We start from the raw sequence: 19960 nt of genomic DNA on the forward strand, positions 1-19960 counted from the left end.
CTGGTGTGGCTCAGTGGTTGAGCATTGACCTATGAACCAGGAGGTCACAGTTTGATTCCTGGTCAGGGCACATGCCCGGGTTGTAGTCTGGTCCCTGGTGTGGGGCAGGCGGGAGGCAGCAGATCAATGATTCTCTCTCATCATGGATATTTCTAGCTCTCTTTCCTCTCCCTTCCTCTCTGAAATCAATAAAAATATAAATATTAAAAAATTACTACTAAATATGGCATTTCCAATTGCAAATAAGCAAAGGCTGTCATATGGTCTTCAGTTCTGGGCCCGGGAGAGGACATTCCTTGTCTGTACTTACATTAACCAAGGGTTCTTTTCATTAATCGCCTTGGTAGTGATCTGGGCTCTTATATAGTACTTATTACATTTGTAACAAACTGCCACAAAATGTAAACACTTGCCCTACTTGGACTAGAGCATTACACTATGAGTGGATTGTTTTTTCTTCATTTGGAAGGAAATAGATCAGGCAGGCAGTCTGGAGCGGCAGCGTGGCCTGCTGGTCGGTGTCCGCCCAAGGGTAGTGAGGGTAGCCTGCCAGAGCCGAGGTGCCACCTGCACAGCAGCGTGAGGTCTGTTTTCCTGGCTTCTCCTCAGGAAACCCCTTTTACAGCAGCTTGGAATGCTCCCTTGCAATGGACACTTTCATTTGAAAAAAACCCCAGTTAAATCTCATGCACTTAATCTAATTATTATAATTTTTGAAATACTTGAAAACCCAGTAATTCCATGGATTCAAGAGAAAAATGGGAACATTTTTCCGATTCCCCCACTGGAAGGAAAAATTTTCCAAAAATGGAAAGGAGATTTACTAACAACTGTCTACAAGCCTCCTCTATTCGTTTCCCCACCTTTTTAAAAATACTCACCTGAGGATATGTTTATTGATTTGAGAGAGAGAAACCCATGTGAGAGAAACATCAATCAATTGCCTGGGACATTCAAGCTGGGACATTTTGAGACTGAAAAGGGAGGTATCGATAATTACACCAAGACCATGGGCATAAAACCTAGACTGTCCAGAGAAAATTCGGATGTGTGAATCCCAGTTTATAAGCTCTATTTTGCTTTTAAAGGATGAAGAGTTGCCATTTCTTATCTTTATTATTACTCTTGGTGTTTCCAAAGGAGTCAAGTGATCAGTCAGTATTGTGATTTGAGACTAGAGCAGCGGTGAGCAAACTACGGCCCGGGGGCCGGATCCGGCCCGTTTGAAATGAATCAAACTAAAAAAAAAAAAAAAAAGTCCATACCCTTTTATGTAATGATGTTTACTTTGAATTTATATTCGTTCACACAAACACTCCATCCATGCTTTTGTTCCGGCCCTCCGGTCCAGTTTAAGAACCCATTGTGGCCCTCAAGTCAAAAAGTTTGCCCACCCCTGGACTAGAGCCTATTCTGGCAGAGGATCGGGTTTTAGACCTAAAAATCAAATGCAATGCTAATGAAGTGGCCTAGGTCATACAACTCCTCGCTGTTAGTTATTCCTGATGCTCCTGGCATGGCTAATGAAGTGGGGAGGGGAGAACAGACAGCCCTGAGTTGGCACTGGAGCCTCAGATGAAAGGCCGCAGCTGAAGTGGCATTTTCTTTGAGTTGTATCTGAAAACAGGGGGATGGAATGTATTTCCAGGGAGCTGGAGAGTGTATAAAGGGTGGGCATGTGTGCTGTAACGGAAGTGTTGTTGGGGAGGGGCAGGCAAGGAAAGTTTTCCTTAACATGTGGCTGTGATTTGTTGGGTAATCCCTTTGCCGTGTGTGTAGTAGAACAGAATAACTGATATTCAAACCGAGCACAACTGTGGAGGGGACTTTGGCAGCTCTCAGGTGGAAAGGGATTCAAATACAACACAAAATGCTAAACAAATCCATTGTCTTTCAGACAAGACACTGTCATCTCCATTTATGACAATGGTAGCATGGTGTTCCTCGTCAAGGAAGTCAGCCAACTCGATGTACTCAGTAAATGTAGGGCTTGTTTTTCCTATGAAAGTGACTTTTTTGCCTTTATTCTTTACTAGGCTTTTTGACTTCACAGTTTATTTTTTTTAATTCAATGTAAATGCTTCATATTTCTCTTAGTGCAGAGAAACAAAATGGGTTTTGCTGTCATTCTGTGACCTACCTTTGAAACAACTACAGCATCTGGCTGTTGTGTTATTCCTAGCCTCGGTTGTTTTATGTCTCAATGAACAAACATTCCAGCAATGTATTTTTTTAGAAAAATCTATTTGTTTCTGTGAAGAAAACTTTTATACAACCTGTCTTCAGAAAGCAACAATTTTCTATATACCTGTCAGTTTCAGTTAAAACAATGAGACAATAGCTGAAATTTATAAATATGACATCAGAATCAAAGCATTAAATGATTTATACATTTCTTTAATAAAATGACCCAAAAGCCAGAGAGGATGTAACTGATATAAATAATATCATATTTTATATTTTTAAGTAGAGTAGGCATAAAAACCAAACAGTCTGATAAAATGGGACACTTAACAAATATTTAAATGAGCAATATCTGACTTCCATTTATCTATGTTCTCCAGACTGTATGTATGTCTGTGTGCAAGATAGAAGCACTAACAATGATCATCTTTAAGAGTTGAACAATAAAGAGATGAAAAAGAAAGTTCTCCAGATTATCCTTTTGGGTTTACATACACATTTAACTCAAGGTCATTGTCAGAAAAGAGAAAACAAACAAACAAACAAACAGATTCTGAAGTCTAACCATAAATCTGCCATTCTTGTGTAGGTCTATGTGTGTGTGAATAGGGCACAAAGTTTGTGTTTTGGTATTAACTTGTTCTAGTTAATGGAAATCAACATTTCACCAGAATCTTATAAAATGATAATTGTCATATTTTCTTTTTGAAATATGGATATTTTCATTATTTGCTTTCAACTTAAAAAAATTGCTCTCTATGCTTTCTATCAAACAGTTATCTTTTTCTTGTTTGACTTTTTGTAGTGGCATAAATCTTAAGGGGCAGAAGCCTCCTTTAGACACCATCACTCTGCCTCCCTAGAAACCAAGATAATCACTCGCCTAAACTTTTCAAACATGATTTCATGCTTTTACTACAGATATGTCAGTAAAGAAAGTCTAATGTTAACTGAAGGGTTATTAAACTTTTCATTCATGGCATCACACTCCCAGAATTGTTCGGAAGCTTGCCTTTTTACTTGTCAACATCATGCTCTCGAGAGTTGTTACTTTTGCCATCTTGGTGGTACATTTGAAAATGCAAAATTTATAACCTGTTACTGATCAAATAGAAGCTTTTCTCCTATGACATTTATAGTTAATAGATCCATTTCCTTTATATCATTATGACTGGGATCATTATCTATAATGTGGGTTAAGAGGGACCCTCTTGGCAATCATAGAACAAAATACTACACACGAGGTGCTTGAGTATAAATTGATGCAGCTGTTCTGAAACTTGTCATTTTCAATATTTCATCTGCTTACAGGTCAATGATATACTTATTCCTTCAATATGGGTTTTTAAAATGTCATATCTTTCTCATCTGAACAGTCCCACTTGGATTATATAGTTGTTTCCTTAAAAATAAGGCAATTGCCAATAATTCTTCCACTATCAAATATTGAGGTGTGCACGGATAAAATCATGAGATTTGATTAAAGACCATTCACCTGCTGTTCTGCACTGTTAAACATACTTTTCTGAACACTTCCTGTGCTACATGTAAACACTTTGTTCATGGACATCTCATAAAAGAAAAAGTGATTTTTGATTAATCTTGAATATATTTTATTCTTAAGCTGATGATGAAATTTAATGACAAATAAAATTATGGCCAGCAAATAAAAATTGCTTTTGTGGATGAAAAGGAGCCACATGTTAACCTGACAAGCTCAGGGAAGGCCTGCATGGAAGCCTTGCAAACTTAAGAGACCTAAATTAATCACAAAGGGTGGTCTGAAATAAAACCTTTAATTAAAGAGCAGTTTGTAGTGTGTAGTCAAGTCCTAGGCCAGTATCTTCCCTGACAAATCAACTTTGACCTTTCCTGAGCCTATTGTCTTTTTGTATCTAAGATAACACACCTGTGGGAAGTCAGGGTAACTTGTAACTCCCCTATTTTTCCAGACCCCTCAGGACACAACAAATGGCCCCAGGGCAGAAACCATAAATTCCTTCATTGTTATTGTTATCGGTAATTGTCCACTGTTAACTGTACATGTCTATCATTCACTTTTTAATCCAATCCCAGAGGTTTCCCCCCTTTGCTTTCTCCCTCCTCCCTAATCTATCACCACTGGACTTCATGTAACCCACTTACCTCTCCTTTGTTGGGAATGTATAAAACTAAGTGACACGCCGCCATTCTTGGGAGCATTGTCTCAATGCGTTGAGATTCTGCTTCTGGCAATTGTCAAATAAACTCACAAAAATTCTTTACAACGGGGAAAGCTATCAGTTAATGAGACAAGAAATCAAACTACGAAGTCTAGAATATCTGGCTTTGTTCAAATACGGGATAAAACACTTGGAGCCAGAGTGAATCACAGGAAATGTGAGTAAGCAAATTTGATGCAAGCGTGTATTCGCATCAAAAATAAGCAGCACAAAGCCATTATCTAATTCTAATGTGCACTGACGGGAAACCTTGCTTTGGCCTGTCCTGGGTCCGAGACCTAGAAGAAGGCTCCTGGAACTCCTTCTGCTGCCAAGGAGAAGAAAACCCTGCCTGACACATACTGAGAAAGGCTGTTTGAAGCAGAAGCACACACATATGTACCCAGTCTAGGAGTTCCTAACCAAACAGAGTAAATTACTTACAAAGCACCTGTAGGAACACAGCTGAGATGTCACAGCAACATGACTGACTCAGCAGTGTCTGAGACGACTAGATTATAGGCACTTCAAAGTGTGTCATGCCATTTGCCATGAGGAACAGTCTCGTCTAGAGGATTTACTGATTCAAATCACCAGAAATTCTCAGTTTACACCCTAAAAAAATGTTCAATCATCTAGGGCCAAATGGATATGGAATTATCTAATCAGGTAAGCAAGGAAATGCTTGTCCTTAGGTGGGGGGGTGGGGGGAAGCACGCAGGTTGGAAGTAGGAGGCAGTGTATTCATCACAGTCATATTTGTAAAGATTGATGCCAGAAGCTGGTGATTTGGGTCTGAAAGTGGGGACAAGGTGCAGGTAATGGGAAGAAACTGCAAACAAATAAAAACAGACAAACAAAACCCAGAGAAATGATTCTCAAATGAATTGACTGCATTTCATGCCTGGTGAAAATTCAGTTGATCATATTCTATCTACTCTATCAAAAATTATGACAGCTTTCAATAAATTAAATTGTATGTGGTGTGTCTGAAGACTACTATCATAGTCAGTCAACATCCAACAGCAAAAAGAAAGAAGAAAAAATTTCTACAGGTAATTCTTGCTAAACTATACAAAAAAAAAACCCTGAACTAGACTGGTATGGGGATAGGGTTTTAATTTTTGCGTAAGTACTCTGCATATCCAAACTAATTTCCAACTTCAGTTGTCTTAGTTCATGAGCAAACAAAGTGTGTGACAGCTGGAAATTAGTCATAGTGGGGTTTCTGGCTTGTCAAAGTGAGGAAGAAAAATTATTCTTAAGCAGCAAAATACACACAAAAGATTATCTTTTCAGTGATTTTCTAATTCCTCTAACTGAAAGGTTTGGTTTCCATTCTCTTTTGTTCGTTTTCCAAATCAATGGTATCCTGTAGCGGCAAAGAAAGTGAATATAGTGGAAGTGATGTGGATGCTGACCAACTACTACAAGAATGTCTCCTGAGCAAGGAGTTTCTAAACTTCTCTAGTCACTATTTTCAGATGAGCTTGAAAATTTGTGAATTATAGTAAGGTAAGAACCATTCAAAACTTTCTACAAAAACAGTTTTGTAATAACAAAGCTATCCTATATGACCAAAATAGGAAACTTTACTCACTAAAAACATCTTTCAGGATGAGTTTATTTTTTATTCTTTATATCAACTTCATTCAAAAGATATTTGGATTCCAAAATAAAAAATAGCAACTATCACTTGAAATTCTCTAGAACTACATATATGAAATTATGTATTTATGAATGGGGAAGATGCAAAGAATAATAAATATACACTACCCAGAATTGAGATTTATTAATTGGATTTATTTGGATATTGATCCAGATTCTTATCAGTATCATTATTATAATTGCTTCATTTGTTTTGAATAAGAAGAGAACACTTAAGAGAAAAAATTTAAATCCTTTCAATTTCCAAATTGTGAGCCACTAGAAACAAGCTCTACAAGCACTGAATATTTTTGTTTCATTTTCTAGTAAACAGTTGTCATTGAGTGATAGCATATTTCCTCTGCCTTTCTACACACAGAGACAAGAACTGAGTATATTCTAGTATCATTTTAGATACTTTTACAAATACTTGAAGGTATTCCCACTGAACAGCATATAGATGTTTGATATCTTGGAGTAAAACTTACATAAACATTATACTTAAAATATTCTGTGCATTGTCAACCAGTATTGTGTAAGCATGGAGGAACCTCAGTATACTATTCCTAACATGAAACAATGCTCAGTAAACACAACAATAGTATTCCATTATCGCTATTTTCCAAATTCCTGATTAGAATATTATGATCAATTTTTACAAGACCCTACCATCCATGCTCAGACTACTCTATATAGTTCTGGTTTTTCAAACTTTATACAAAAACATGGCTCTGAAGGAAGTAAAATAGCTAACAGAAGTAAGAAAATGGAAGAGGAAACAAGAAAAGCTTGTCATTCTAAAAAAGATATTGTTAATGACTGTTACATATGCATTGAAGGGGGAAGTAAATGAGGAATTATTGCTGGTATACATTGGGAACTTAGATTTTGGCATGGGAGGAAGAAGAAATAAGAAGTTAAATAAGTAAATACTCTCTAGTCATAAATATGAATTGTGACTCTGGATACATTAAAAAAAATAATTTTCTATAGTGCTGAGATGGTGGTTTCTAAATACTATCTCCCCCCTCACAAAGGAACTAGGGGTCCTTAGAGAAATGGCTAATTCCAGTTCTGGACAAGGAATATGCAATATGCCTGGACTAGAACATCTTGTCATCGCCCTCAGAGAATCAAGCTAGGAGTTCTAGTCAGTGCATGTGAAAAAAATTCAGGAGTCAACTTGAAAAAAATTCCCACTGGCCAAAGATGGGATAATTTAGCAGCTAAAAGATGAACTAAAATATAGCAAAATCAAATTCATTTCAAAATCATTGACACATAGACTATAAATCCATGAGTTCATAATAACCATTTAAAAAGGAAGTTATTATTTACATGCTAAGTAAGCAATCATTTTTTTTAAAATGCCTAAATACTGTATGTCAAAGAATCAAGCATTTATCCTGCCTTTGCTGTAGTAACTATACACCAGGATAACTGAAGAGTTGATAAAGGCAAGTTTCTACTCATAAAAAGTCAAATGTTAAACCTGGATATAATCAAACTTCTAGATCTAACTACCATCTAATAAGGCATATAGAGGACAGAAAAATGCAACCAGCAAAATCCCATCTGGGGGAAAGTCTAAGGGCAAATGATCGTCAAAGGATGGAGGAGATAAGAGGGTGAAGGGATGTGGGAAGAAAAAGGTGGAAACCTCTAACTTAAAATAAATCAACCAATGGAAATGTGTGGATCTTATTTTGATCCAGATTCTTAAAAATAAATTTTTGTAAAAAAAATCATTTATGAGACTAACTGGAGAAATTTGAACACATAAGAATAAAGAATTATTAGTAATTTGGAGAGGTAATGATACTTTCATTAGTTTCTTAAAATGAGTACTTAACTTATAGAAATCATATTATTTAATTCAGAGATATTTCCGTTTGTATTCTTTCCAAATAATTTAGGGTAAAGGGGAAGTTGGTAGGGACATAGAGGAAAGAAGATTAACCCAGTGCTGATAATTATTTAAGCAGGGTAAGGGCTATATTATGGGGGGAAGGTGGCTGTGTACTCTTTTCTCTGCATATATGTGTTAAAGTTTTAGGAAAAAAATAATAATAAAGGTACAAGGGATGTTGAAAACTGTAAAAGGCTGAAAAGCATCATTAGGATAAAGATAATATTTTCCTCAAATATCAAATTCTTTAATCAAATATCAAATTCTTTAGGCGAGGCATGTTCTGTGAACCTAAGTACAAATAAAAATAAAAATGCTACTTTGTGTTAGCAGTTCCCAATCTGTGGGTCGCGACCCCTTTGGCGGTCGAACGACCCTTTCACAGGGGTCGCCTAAGACCATCCTGCATATCAGATATTTACATTACGATTCATAACAGTAGCAACATTACAGTTACGAAGTAGCAACGAAAATAATTTTATGGTTGGGTCACAACACGAGGAACTGTATTTAAAGGGTCAGAAGGTTGAGAACCACTGTTAGAGACTCATGCCCTAACTCAAAGTGAGATGATGGAAGAAATCTTTTGTGACAGATCTAAACCATGTGTACCTCACCAAATGCACCCAAAACAGAGCCTATTCCATAGTAGCAAGCAAATGAGTGTTTAGATGCAGCAGACCAGCACAGTGGAAATGTGCAGGTCATTGGAGTTTGTGAAGACCCTCTTTCTGATCAGTCTTATTAAAACGCAGTGACTAATGAGGCTTTAATCATCCATCTACTTCTGCTTAGTGGTAGGACTGTTAACATGTAATATGAAAACTTAAAATCATAGAAAAATAATAAAAATAAAATCATAAATATTAAAATGAATCGTTTTTTATTTTGTAGTATATCTACATCGACTCCCCCTACTCCAGAAGCCTCGGTATAAACTTGCTGGTTTTGACAAACAAAACACCAATAGAACAGATACCTTTGTCAGTGCTGTAGGTGAATTCTGGCTCTTGTTTGGACACCAGCTGTGTGCTAATTCTAATTAGTTTTGCGATTGCCTAAATTACCAAATATTACACAATGCTCCTTTAAGCTTCTAGGAATGAGACTGGATATTGGCTGGCAGATGCCCCTGATGAGACAGGCCTGGTCCTAACAGTCTCTACGATGAGTTCCACCAGATACGAAGTAAGGGCGGCGGCATGCCCATATACCTGCGAGTCAGCTCAGGCAATAAGGTGCAGGGTGATTTGGGGGATGTACAAAATAATTCTCTGGTCTAATGACATATGTGTCCAGGATCTGGTGCCATTTTTTGATTAAGTACTAATCAGTAACATCATACCCACCACATTCAAACCTTATGCTCCCCTGTAGACTTCAACAGTCTACTGGTGTGGCTTTCCCTTTAGCCCTTCATCTAAATTTATGCAATGAAAATCGGGAATGGATGCACTATTTCTAGTCCTAAAAGGTAAACTGGATTACTAACATGAGCAGTTTGGACGAGATGGCCTGAGAGTTCTTAAAATAAGAGATTGAGTGCAGTGTGGGAAATTTGGTAGCAATGAAGGCTTTCTTTCTGGACAGGGCTTTCTGTCCTCGATCTATATTCAATAACTAAAAATATGAGATGTAAGATAAAATGCTCAGTTGTTGCTTCCTTTAGCCAAGTCTGATGAAATGGATGGATTTCATTAGGAAAAGGAAAAAAACCTACCTGAAGACTGCGAGGGTGAGAGACCAGAGCACTAACGGCTTCCTCAGCTCAAACTTCGCCCGCTTGTTCATTAGGTGCCGACCGCCAAAGATAAAGGCAGCATACAGAGCAGAGAACAGGAAAGATTTCTTCCTATGGAAAAACAAAATGAACTCTTACAACATAAAAGTTTACACAATATATTTTTATCCTTTAGAAATGTATACTTAGTCATTCTTCGTCAACTTTTATACCAGCCCCTCTTTGTAAGTGCAGAAAACATTTTCTTGTAAATGTCCCTTCATTAAAGAGACAATGTTTAGTCCATTTGGCAACGTGGATGAATCCTCCCTCAAGGAAGAACACAGAACCACCTAAAGCACGCTTGCCTAAAACTTTGAACTTTGAATCCAATCCAACGTCTGATTTTACTACAAATTTATAGGAAATATAGGGAATAAATCCAATTGTGGGACATTCTGTAGAACACCGAACTTATTTCTTCAACAAATCAGTAATAGGCAATCAAAATCTAGGACTGTTCTAAACTAAAAGTGACTTGAGAGACATAACAATCAAAATTTCCAGGAAACAACAGAACCAAAACAGTATTAAAGGTGGAGAGATGAGGAGAAACTAAGATGGCGGCAGAGATAAACACCGGGAAGTTGATGCTGCTCACAACAATTGATTAATACCTCAGAAAAACAATACGGACATCATCCAGAACCACAGGAAGCCTGGCTGACTGTAAATTCTACAACTAGAAGGAAAGAAAAGCCTGCCCTCCGCTCCCATCAAGGAACCTGGAGTGGAACATCCTCCCGGGTGCTCCCCAAAGCACACACTCTCCTTCCTGGAGAACAGGGTAACAATCAAAATTTCCAGGAAACAACAGAACCAAAACAGTATTAAAGGTGGAGAGATAAAATAAAAATAAGAAAAAAAAATGATGGAACACAGGGACTCATTATTCTCTTTTTGGTAATCAGGCTTAGGTGGGACTCTTAATTGGAAATGGCTAAGAAGTATCAAATAGAGACCTGGCTGGGTGTCCCAGTTGGTTGGAATGTCATCACATAACCAAAAGGTTGCAGGTTCAATCCCCATACGGGAGGCAACCAATCTCTCTCTCTCTCTCTCTCTCTCTCAACAACTTATAAAAACCACATCCTCGGATGAGGGGAAAAAACCCATGAAATTTCAGATGGCCATCTCCAGGTCCCGCTGGCTATTACTGTGCCAAGGAGAAATGAACAATAGTATTGAAGAACAAAAGCTTCTACAGACTATCCTATATAATAAAAGACTAATATGCAAATAGACTGAACGGCAGTACAACCGAACAACTGAACCGGTTGCTATGACGTGCTCTGACCACCAGGGGGCAGGCGCAGAACATGGTGGTGGAGAGGTGAGCAGAGGTGCCAGAACATGGTGGGACACCAGTCAATGTCATTGGGTGAGCCTTTGGTGGTTATTGAAAAATCTTTGCTCCCACACACCATGGTCCCACCCAGCACTTGCACCCGCTGCCAGCGCTAGAGCTGCTGCTTGCACCCACCCACTGCCGGAGCTAGGTGCTGGCCCTGATCGTTCAGCACCATCAGCAGGTGTGAGTGGCAGCTGCCGGCCCCAATCACCCCTCAGGGCTTCTCCATCTCCCCACCCCCCGCCCCTGCTCCAGAGGAGATATAAGGGTCAGCAGCCGCCTCTTGCACCTGCTGTGAGAAATGGCCCTGTCGCACCCACAGCCAGCACTGGAGCCGCCGCTTTTACCCACTGCTGGTGCCTGGTACCGGTCCTAATCGCTTGGCACCATCAGTGGGTGTGAGCAGCAGCTACCAGCCTTGATCGCTTGAGGGCTTTTCCACCTCCCCCTGCTCTTGAGGGGGTGATTGGGGCAATCGGGGCAGCAGCTGCCGCTTGCACCCACTGATGGTGCCGGCCCCACTCACATCCACTGCTGGCGCCAGCCCCAATTGCTCCCTGCCTTCAGCGGGTGCAAGTAGGGCTGGCGCCATCAGTGCCTGGGAGTGGCGGCAGCAAGAGCGGAGCTGCAGAGGGAGGGACTAGGCAGGGGTGCAGAGGAGAGCCGAAACCCATCCCTGTGCCCACCACAGCCTCACAGCCCACAGTTCCTTTCAAGGTGCACAAATTCGTGCACTGGGCCCCTAGTAATTCAATAAAAAGTAACAGAGGCCTGGTAAATAATTTAACCATCTGAGCATACATCTGGAAAAAAGTAATATTTCCCTTAAAATGGCCATTTCCCACTCAATTAGATTTTTGAAAAGGGTTGAAAAGTAATTTACAAGACAATACAAATAGCAAAATGCATTAATCTGAAGAGCATTATTTGCAAAATGCTTCATATTTTTCTCCCTAACTGCTGACACATATTGCTGACTCATGAGGTATCATACTATTTACACAAGCAACACTCCCAATTCAAATAAAGCGAGCAATCCCAGAAATCAACCCATAAATAAGGGTGGAATAAATCACTTCCACTGAGGTTTGCAAACACTTCTCTTGGAAACATAAGACCTGGTACACAGGGGTGCTTATTAAATATTTGTAGAATGATCATGGTCTTGTCATATCAAATTTTCTGACAGGGAAAATAATTGTGTACATGCTTGTTTAGCAAACACTAAGTAAGTGAACACTTGTACTTTTCCAGTTAACACAGTAATAACTAAAGAATAAAATACTTAGAAAAAACATATGATCATTTTCTTCCTCCAAAAAGAGACTATTTCTATAGTTCACACAGAAGTGAAAAACTAGGGAAACTTAACTATTGAACATTTCAAGAAGAAAGTACTTTAGGTCATAAACATATTTATCACTTTACTTTTTTGAATTTGGCAAGTGTGCAGCATTAAATTAGTCTTAGAGTCAGAATTACTATCCTCATTTACTCTGACTCACTAAAGAAAAATATAATTCTATCAAGTTAATGTAGGCAATAGTAATATCAAATAGTATATACTCTTTTTAAAATTATAAAGGTAATGATAAATGACAATAATCACAGTATTATGATTTAGACTAGAGAGTGATTCCAGTGGGTTGAAAAAGTGCTTAAAAGCGTTATCATTTAATCCTTTTAATCATCCATAAAGCAGGTAAAGCATTATCTTCATTTTATGGCTAACCAACCCGGGCTAAAGGTTAAGTTTAAGGGGGGCGTGGGGGAGAAAGGTTGTACCTTATGTGTTATTTTATAAGCATATGAGAAGTCCTTAAGCCCCCCTAGAGAATCCCATGGTCATTGTGTAACTGTGTAGTAAAGTATTATTTTTTAAAAACAAAACAAAACACAGCTTTATTGAGATATTAGAGGCCCCATGCATGAAATTCGTGCAAGAGTAGGCCTTCCTTCCCCTGGCTGCCTGCACCAGTTTCCCTCTGGCACCTGGGACCTGGGCTTCCCACCAGCCACCAGCAAGCACCTGGGACCCAGGCTCCCCTTAGGCCCTGGCTTCATCCAGAAGGATGTCTGGAATGACATCTGGTCTAATTAGCATGTTACCCTTTTATTATTATAGATAATTCATGTATCATACAATTCACCCACTTAAAATGAGTAATTCAATTTTGGGGGGTATATTCAGAGTTAGCCAACCACCACCACAATCAGTTTTAGAATATTTTCTTCATCTCCAAAAGAAACCCTGTATTCAGCAGCAGCAGTTACTGCCTATTTCCTCCCAACACTTGCTCCCCAGCCCCAGCAACCACTAATCTACTTACTATGCTTATGGTTCTGAACATTTCCTCTAAATGTAACCATAGCCCTGGCCAGTGTGGTTCATTTGGTTAGAGCATCATCCGTGCACTGTAAGGTTTTGGGTTTGATTCCTGATCGGGGCACACACCAGGGCTGTGGGTTCGATCATTGGTGGGGCATGTGTAGGGTTGGGGGAAAAGTAAGAGGAATCTCCACACCTTCATGTTTATATGTCATATTTTCTGGGCACAGATCGCTTTACTTCCTGGTTAACAAATTATCGCTCATTCAGTGTATCTCAGGTTTTAGCTATGGTTACATTGTGTTATTTTGAATCAAGTTAAATGAATATCTTTATATGAACATATCATTCTAGCCATTAAACGAATGTAACTTTAATAACCAAGAAAAGAATAAAAAGCTCCCTCTCTGGTAAGGAGTTGCCGACTTCAATATGAAACACTTGCAGCCAAAGAGTGAGAAGTGAAACGCTAACTCTCTAAAAGAAACCAGCTTAGCTTCCAAACAAGCCAACGTTCCCAACCGGATTTGCTCATTCTCTTTGTGGTGTCCAATGGACATCTGCCTTATCTCAAGTGAAAAAACGTCAAGTCTGAATTCTCCAAGTAATTATACACAAATGGTCTTAAAATTCAACATAAAAAACTTCTCTGTATTTCTCAGGCTTCCTTTCATTCTGCGTGAGAAGTTTTTCATATTTTTAAGTGTACCTATATAAATATATAAGAATTAAAGAATAAAAACTGAAAAAAAAGAATAAAAATCTTCCCTCTGTATATTTTTCTCTAATTTCTTCAGTTCTAGAATGAGAACTAGGTCTAATGTCCTGTTCCTTCCTGGCAAGGACCATTCTCTTTTTCAAACATTTTCTAAAGATTCTTCACAAACTTTCAATTCCACAGCTAGGGTAACCAAGCCAATCAACATAGACACACAGAATTTAAGAATTGCAAGGGACCCTAGAGATGGAGCCCAGTTTCCTCATTCTACAGAAGGTGTGTGTGTATGAGAGACATTGGTTGCTTGTAATTAAACAGCTGCATACTGCATATTGGTCAAAACTACCAAAAATCAACACGCAGTAATTGTCTCAGCTATATCTAGGTCACAAGTAGTTAATAATGTGAACTGATATTTGTTTAAGTATAAATGCTATAATAAAAACCTTGCTCATTGTCTACTATGTAAGTCTGCTGTGGTAAAATTCAAATAATGCTTTGGGCTAATTTAGAATTAAGCGTAAGCTTCTTAAATAACAGGAAGTCATTAACTCTTAACTATTACCTCTCCAATTGAGTAATCAAAATATATCATTTATAGTTAGATATATTATGATTTTTCCATTTTGCTTAGAAGAAGATAAGATTTTCTTTAGCAAACTGGCTTAAATGAATTAAAACTAACTTTCAGTCCTGGCATCTGGGAAAGGTTCAATTATAGTCGAGATGAGCAATGACTTGCTGCTTGCCCACTCACTATTTAATATAGATCAGCGGTTTTCAAACTTTTTCATCTCATGACATACATAAACTAATTACTAAAATTCTGCGGCACACCAAAAAATATACTTTTTGTCAGACTAACAAAAAAATGTATAATTTTGACTGACTTACAAAAATAATAATAGTAATTACCTGAGAGATTTCAGAGAGAGGAAGGGCAGGGGAAAGAAAGATAAAAACGTCAATGAAGAGAGAGAATCAGTGATCAGCTGTCTCCCGCACACCCCTGACTGGGTGAGGATCGAACTGGCAACTCGGGCATGTGCCCTGACCAGGAATCGAACCCTCACCTCCTGATTCATATGTTGACGCTCAACCACTGAGCAACACCAGCTGAGCTTACCTACCTTTTTTGCTCCAAAGTGACTTTTTAAAAAAGCAGGTGCCTGTACTTGTATGTAAGGATTTCTGGTACCAAGAATTAACCAATCAAACGCAACATTATTATGCAATGTGACCAGTAAGATAGAACTTTATTATATAATCTATATATTCTGGGTTCAAGACAGGGCACTCACACTGGATGGCTATTGTGTTGGCTGTTGTCATTTTTTTATTAGACAATTTAAGGGAAAAGAGGTCAGGTATTGCATGTTTTAAAAATTCTTGCAGCACACTGGATGAAAATCGCAGATGTAGATAAATGACTTCCCTAATGTCTCAATGGTAATCCAGTAATACTTCATATTCTGGCCAGCCTTCATGGATGGGTATAATGTAACACTGCATTGTTTTATTACCATATAATTAGCAATTTCTAGATGGCATTGACTCTTCTTGCTTAATGAGTCTTAAATGTACATTATGTAGCACAATCCTTAACTGTAGGTGCTCTTCACATACTTCTCAGGATGGTGACTCTATAGTTGTAATTATGAGGTAATCAACCAAGTAAAGATCGCCCAAATGAAGTACGATGTGCTCTGAGCTTGTTGAACTTGTATTTACCCTTTCATTTCTGTCATCAATATGAATAATGGACTTTGGTCCACAATTAGTAAAAAATAAATAATGGTTTTATCCTTTATCCTTTGAGATTTAGAGTTCTCTGTCATGCTACCTCGTTCCAAAACATTCCTGAGTTTTTTTTCTATTCTTACCAGAGTAGCTACTCAATATTTCTATTCATTGTCCAATCCAATAACTCTCTCAAAGAGTGTGTACACATTCAAATGCCTTTTATTTTCAACTTCTGGGGGTGGACTGAAACCAGTACTCTTTAACATTCACATCAAGATCTCTGCCAGCATACTTGCACGCCTTCAAGAGTCAAACAAGTTTGAGAATGGCGACACATTCATATGGGTAGCATTTCAACAGAGGATAATTGCTCATGAGCACGTTCAGGAGATGGTTTTCGCGCCTTTATGTCCAGGTCACCTTGCTTTGTGGCTACCTCGCTTTGTGTGTAAGGTGCAACGACTTGTGAAAGTGAAAAGGAAGCTTTGAGGGAGAAAAGAAAAGGAAAGGAGCCCCAAAAGCACCCCTGCTTTGGCTGATATCCCTTAGCATATAGAGAGTTTTCGTGTTCTAAGCTGAAGAGTCTGACGTTGAGAAAAACTGCTAATTGGTGAGGCCGCATCTCCTTCAAGATTTCTCCTTTAGTTCAATTGCTGATTCCAGTCAGGACACAATTCAAGGTTCTAAAAGTAACTTTAAGGCCACAAATAAGTTGGAGACTGAAGAAAATAACACACTGCTTTTTACCCAAAAGACATTCAGTGGAGGTTTATAGTGGTTACAATTTCTTAAGAATAGAAAGGGGGATTTCTTAAAAGTTGGAGGTCTAGCCAGGGCTGGATTCTGTCACATTCTTGAGATTTCAAGACCCCCTGAGAACTTCAAAGGCATTTTTCTATTTTAAAAAGAATGGGAATTTTCCAGCAGTTTTATTCACAAGTAAATTATAACTGAAAATTAACTCTGTGCCCCATAGTCTGACAAAGAATAATTTTGTGAATAATAATGAAAGTGTCTATAATTAATACAAATGAATGACGACTTTATAATTGCAAGACAAAGCCGTGACTAAAGCAAAGGGTGTTATTCTAATTTATGTTTGACCCAGAAAACAAAATAACGTGTGATTTATGAGCTTCTCTGAGTTGCGATTACCTCTTTTCATCCTGCCTTCCCCTCAAATGCTAATTTAAAGATCACAGGTTCTTCTCATTAAAAAAAAAAGGGGGGCGAGAAAACCATTCTTTTGCAATTCAGCTTTTCTATTGTTGACATAGGCCCTGATCGAAGCAGAGTTACATTTGGTACAATGGACTCGGTAGCGTGGTTCCATACGTACCCATTTCCCTGAGAGAGCACTTCTCTTAGAGCAGATCTGTTAGAGAAAGTTGCTTGTACTTATCTATCAACATATAATTTTCTCCCTTCTCATCTTTTTAACATTTTTGATACATTCTGTTTTCTTGTTGCCTTTCTTTTTATAACTGAACATGGGATCTTTGGGGAGAAAATAGTTTTAAAATGTTAAACACATACAGCCCCATAACAAATGCCATCTGTCTAAGAAACTGGCAAGATACTACCATTGTTTCCATAGATATTTTCAGTTGCTGATGAAACACGCTGACATCCATCCATCCATTCAAAATTTAATGAACTTCATTGTTTTCATCTACAGTGTGGTTTGTATGACATTGAATGAAAAAATAAAAATAAGCCAATCCCTATGTAAAAGTAGAGTCTACCTCAGATAATCTAGTTAGACAGGGAAAAAAATGTGTGTTATAATTAATCACGTTTGATAAAAATTCTGAGGAAGGTTAGTGTTGTCATGAGCAAATGCCCTGTGGGAAGAGGGCTTTGAGGAGGACTCTTAAGGCTTTGGCTGAAAGGCCAGAGGCGAGTGGCATTTGGGACAGAAGGGGCAGCAGCACAGGCGTGAGCTAAGTTGAAACTGTATCAGACTGGACACTGCTCTGGGCTGGGGATGGCACAGGTCAGTGTGGACACGCAGGTTAAAGCCAGACTGCGTGGCGCTCTGAAAGCTGCGCAGCACTCAGGACGGTGACTTCACCTCCCGTTTGTAGTTACCTGTGAGGGTGTGCCCACCAATACATTACCACTAACCACGACAGTACTCAATTCATGGCTTGCTTTTCTTTTCTTTCCTTCCTTTTTTATTTATTAAATATATTGGGGCCTGGCTGGTATGGCTCAGTGGTTGAGTGTCAACCTATGAATGAGGAAGTCATGGTTCGATTCCCGCTCAAGGCACATGCCTGAGTTTTGGGCTTGATCCCCAATGTGGGGTGTGCAGTAGGCAGCTGATCAAAGATTCTCTCTCATCATTGATGTTTCTACTCTCCCTCTCCCTTCCTCTCTATGAAATATATATATTTTATAAGTTTATTGGGGTGACATTGGCCAATATGAACATACAGGTTTTAGGTTATAAGATCTATATATTGCACCATGTGCCCACCACTCAGTCAAATCTTCTCTTGTCACCATATATTGGGACCCCTTTTCCCCTCCTCCCCTTCCCTCTGGCATAGACATGTGTATACCATTACATGCCTTGGGTGAGAGAAGAAGGGGAAAGCTGATATATCCTGAATGAAGTGTCCTGACTTCTCACATAGCATCAATGTCCATATTTTCCTAATGGTAGTGCATCTCAGAGAGATGCTAGAATATTTTTCCTTTGTTTTGGAAGACGTGGTTTCATAAAACTCATCAAGCAGAATCAATTTCAAGCTAAAATCAAAGATTTTAGAGGATGCTCAATCAAAGAAAGAATTCAGTTCTAGTCTTTCTTTGATGAAGGTGACAATTTCTTTATCTCCTTAGAAATAGTAAAGGTTACAGCCACCTGCAAATAAACACTTATCCAAAAGTGTATCAGTGGTTTTATTAGACAAATCTCCTCCCATCTCAAAGCAATCTAAAAATGGGGTCTGCATTGACAAAATAATTTATAGTTTGCTTTGTTTGCACATTGCTCTCAATATACTCATCCCAATTCTCTGTACTGAATGTCACTTCAAATTAGAATTTCCAAGTAACTGTCTTATATAATACTAGAGGCCCGATGCATGAAATTCATGCAAGAGTAGGCCTTCCTTCCCCCGGCTGCTGGCACCGGCTCCCCTCTAGCACTGGGAACCTGGGCTTCCCTCTGGCTGCTGGCACACACCCAGGCTTCCCTCGCAGCTCCAGCTTCATCCAGAAGGACATCCGGTCTAATTAGCATATTATGCTTTTATTATTATAGATATACCGATACTAGTTATGATAAAACATTAAAGTCTAGTGGCCATTTATAAGACAGTAAGTTCTCAATCTGAGAGGCAGCATGCAGAATACAATCCAGAAAGTGGTTTCATCAGCAATTTCATTGAGCTAATTCCCTTAAAAACATGCTCTTTGTTTAAAGAAATAGAAAACTTTCATCTGAATTTCCAATAAAGAAATGCTTTCCTGTTAAGATTATTTTAAAACAGGATAATACTAATACAGAAGAATGCTGTAATTCTGAAATGGCTCCTATTAAGTAAGAGCAGGTGAGTGACTCCCGTCATCAGGTTAAACTTGACCCCTTACAGTCTTAAAATCTATTATATCATGTAAATGAGGTATTAGTGACTTTTTTCCCTAAATATGAAATTTTCTTGGACCAGAAGTTGTACAACATATAATTCTGGGCTGGTGTCAAGGTTGCAAAACTTAAACAAAACAAAACAGAAAACTTGTCATTCACGCTAATGGCCTGCTCACCATAGAAATCCTATATAATAAAAGGCTAAAATGCAAATTGTCCCCTAGACTTGAAGTTCCACTGGGAGTTCGACCAGGGGCAGGGCTGGCCTGCCCACAACCCAGGGTCCCTCCCACCAGCTGCCCCAGCCCTGTTTGGCCCTGATCAGGGCGGGCCAGCCAGACCCCATCTGTGCACGAATTCGTGCACTGGGCCTCTAGTATAAAATAAAACGTTTAATAAAATATGAAAATTAGAGTCAAGTAAAACAATGTTGCCTGCTTTTCTTCACCCTGAAGAAGCCCTGAGTGTTCTATAGATAACAACTTTACCCGAGAGTT

The 19960-nt window shown here is 38.7% G+C and overlaps 1 protein-coding gene across 1 annotated transcript in view; it reads right to left on the minus strand.

Annotated features, from left to right (window-relative positions):
- The window catches only part of ELOVL6 (ELOVL fatty acid elongase 6), a 144863-nt gene that overhangs the window by 43391 nt on the left and 81512 nt on the right, over nt 1-19960 (minus strand). Inside the window, 1 exon segment of the mRNA XM_006779570.2 lies at nt 9662-9793. Within this exon segment, the coding sequence (XP_006779633.1) occupies nt 9662-9793 (132 nt within the window).

Source organism: Myotis davidii, unplaced genomic scaffold, assembly GCF_000327345.1.
Source record: "Myotis davidii unplaced genomic scaffold, ASM32734v1 scaffold973, whole genome shotgun sequence".
NCBI classification, from domain to species: Eukaryota; Metazoa; Chordata; class Mammalia; order Chiroptera; family Vespertilionidae; genus Myotis; species Myotis davidii.